At 48.5% G+C, this 1,831-nt stretch overlaps 1 protein-coding gene across 1 annotated transcript in view; it reads right to left on the reverse strand.

The window, feature by feature from the left end:
• Nol11 (nucleolar protein 11) overlaps positions 1-1,831 on the reverse strand; it is a 36,621-nt gene that overhangs the window by 9,716 nt on the left and 25,074 nt on the right. The window contains exon 8 of the mRNA XM_023714119.1: positions 684-807. Within this exon, the coding sequence (XP_023569887.1) occupies positions 684-807 (124 nt within the window). The remainder of the gene's footprint in view (positions 1-683; positions 808-1,831) is intronic.

Here is a 1,831-nt window from a genome sequence, read left to right on the forward strand (position 1 = left end):
GTGGTGCTGGGGGATTGAACCGCGGTCCCTGTGCTTTGCTAGGCTTGTTCTAAGTAGGTGCTTTAGACCACTGAGCCATCTCACCAGCCCAAGAGCAGTGTTTTTAAAATCCCTCTAATTCCACTAACAGCTTCACTGGGTGTGACAGCGCTCACCTATAATCTAGAAAGGAAGCCGAAGCAGGAGGATCACCACGTGTGAATTCAAGGCCAGAGCAAGTTATGTGGTAACTGTACAAGCAACCTCTAATCAGTGAACCATATTTAGTCAGGTACCTATAGCAGGCCTTCAACATTAGGGCAGGACAGGGGCCTGACAGTAACTAGGGCCATACAGGCATCTGTCCTGAGGACTCTCCTGCTGCTCCAAAGGTGAGAAGAACACTGGAATTCAAAACTGTGGCTCTTCAGGGGCAGCAGCCCTGGCAAGGGGCCTGTCCCCCGTGTAGCTATCTGGATGAAAAAATTTCTGTCGAGAGCAGCAAATTCCAAACTTAAGAACTGAAATGTGGGGCCGGGGAGATGGTTCAGCAGAATACGTGTTTCCCTGGCAAGTGCAAGGGCCCGAGTTCAATCCCCGGTTACGCAAAAAAAAAAAAAAGAACTGAAATGTGAACGGAAGGCGGTGGATGCTACCTGGGAAGCTGGCACTAATCAAACGGCTCATGCTAAGCAGGTCTCTACCTGGGTCCCGTGCGCGCTGCAGTTTCCCCAGAGCCCCGGCTAGTGACGACACGCCACACTTGCAGGGAATCACAGTCAGGCACTTTCCATGAAGCATGAACAGGTGTTCTCCATAGGACCACAGCTGCAAAAAAGGATATCGGAACTGTACGCAATTGTTTTTTTGAAACTACTTCATGAGGATCTGCATTGATTTACTTGGGGCAGATATTTTACAAGAGGACAAACTGGGGTTTTTTGGTTTGGTGGTTGTTTTCTAAAATCAGGGCACCTGGTGTGTTGATGGCTATCAATCAGGTCCATTCATCTGGGACACAGCTCAAAGGAACTTCAATGGTTATACAAAACCCTTCCTTTGGGGCCTCTGTCCGTCTCTCTGAGCTTCAATTTCTGGTCAACCTCAGGTTCCTCCTTCAGTGCCTCCACCAGCCTTGGCTCTAACTCAGACTCAGACTCTGCCCCCGCTCTCTCACGGAGCTCAGGGTCTCCATCCTTGAAGTGTCTCACCGAAAGTGGAGACCAACCCGCTGCACCGCGGCGGGTGTCACCGCCTGATACAACTTGTACACATTTTTTTTTCTCCTATAAATCTGACTCAATAAACTCATAATAACTTACTATATGAGCTATCCTAGTATGAGAAAACCCAAAGTGAAGACACTGTCTGAAAGAATGTGGGGTGTGATAAAAAGCACACTGACTACTGCTATCAAGTGCCATCCACTGGAAAGGCCAAAGCAGGAAACACAAGGTGAGCGAGCCCTCACTTGCCTATTCAGCAGCTCCGGCACCGCACAACTCTGGCTCTTCCACAAGTCAAAATGACCATGGAGACAAGTAGGTTTCTTCTGTTTGCTTTGAAACAGTCTTGCTATGTAGTGCAGGCTGGCCTTGAACTTGCTCACAAAGCCCAGGCTGGCCCCAAGCTCACAGCAATCCCCCTGCCTCAGCCTCCCAGGGGCTGAGATGACAGGTGTGCACTACCACAGCCAGCTGTATACCTTCTTAATTGGGGTCAAGTTTGAAACATTATGTAAAACATATTGTTGATTTAAGAAAATCTGATTAACATATTTAAAATAAATGAGGGGCTGGTGAGATGGCTCAGTGGTCTAAAGCACCTACTTGGAACAAGCTTGGCAAAGCTC

Source organism: Octodon degus, unplaced genomic scaffold (genome assembly GCF_000260255.1).
Source record: "Octodon degus isolate 3935 unplaced genomic scaffold, OctDeg1.0 scaffold00033, whole genome shotgun sequence".
NCBI lineage: Eukaryota > Metazoa > Chordata > Mammalia > Rodentia > Octodontidae > Octodon > Octodon degus.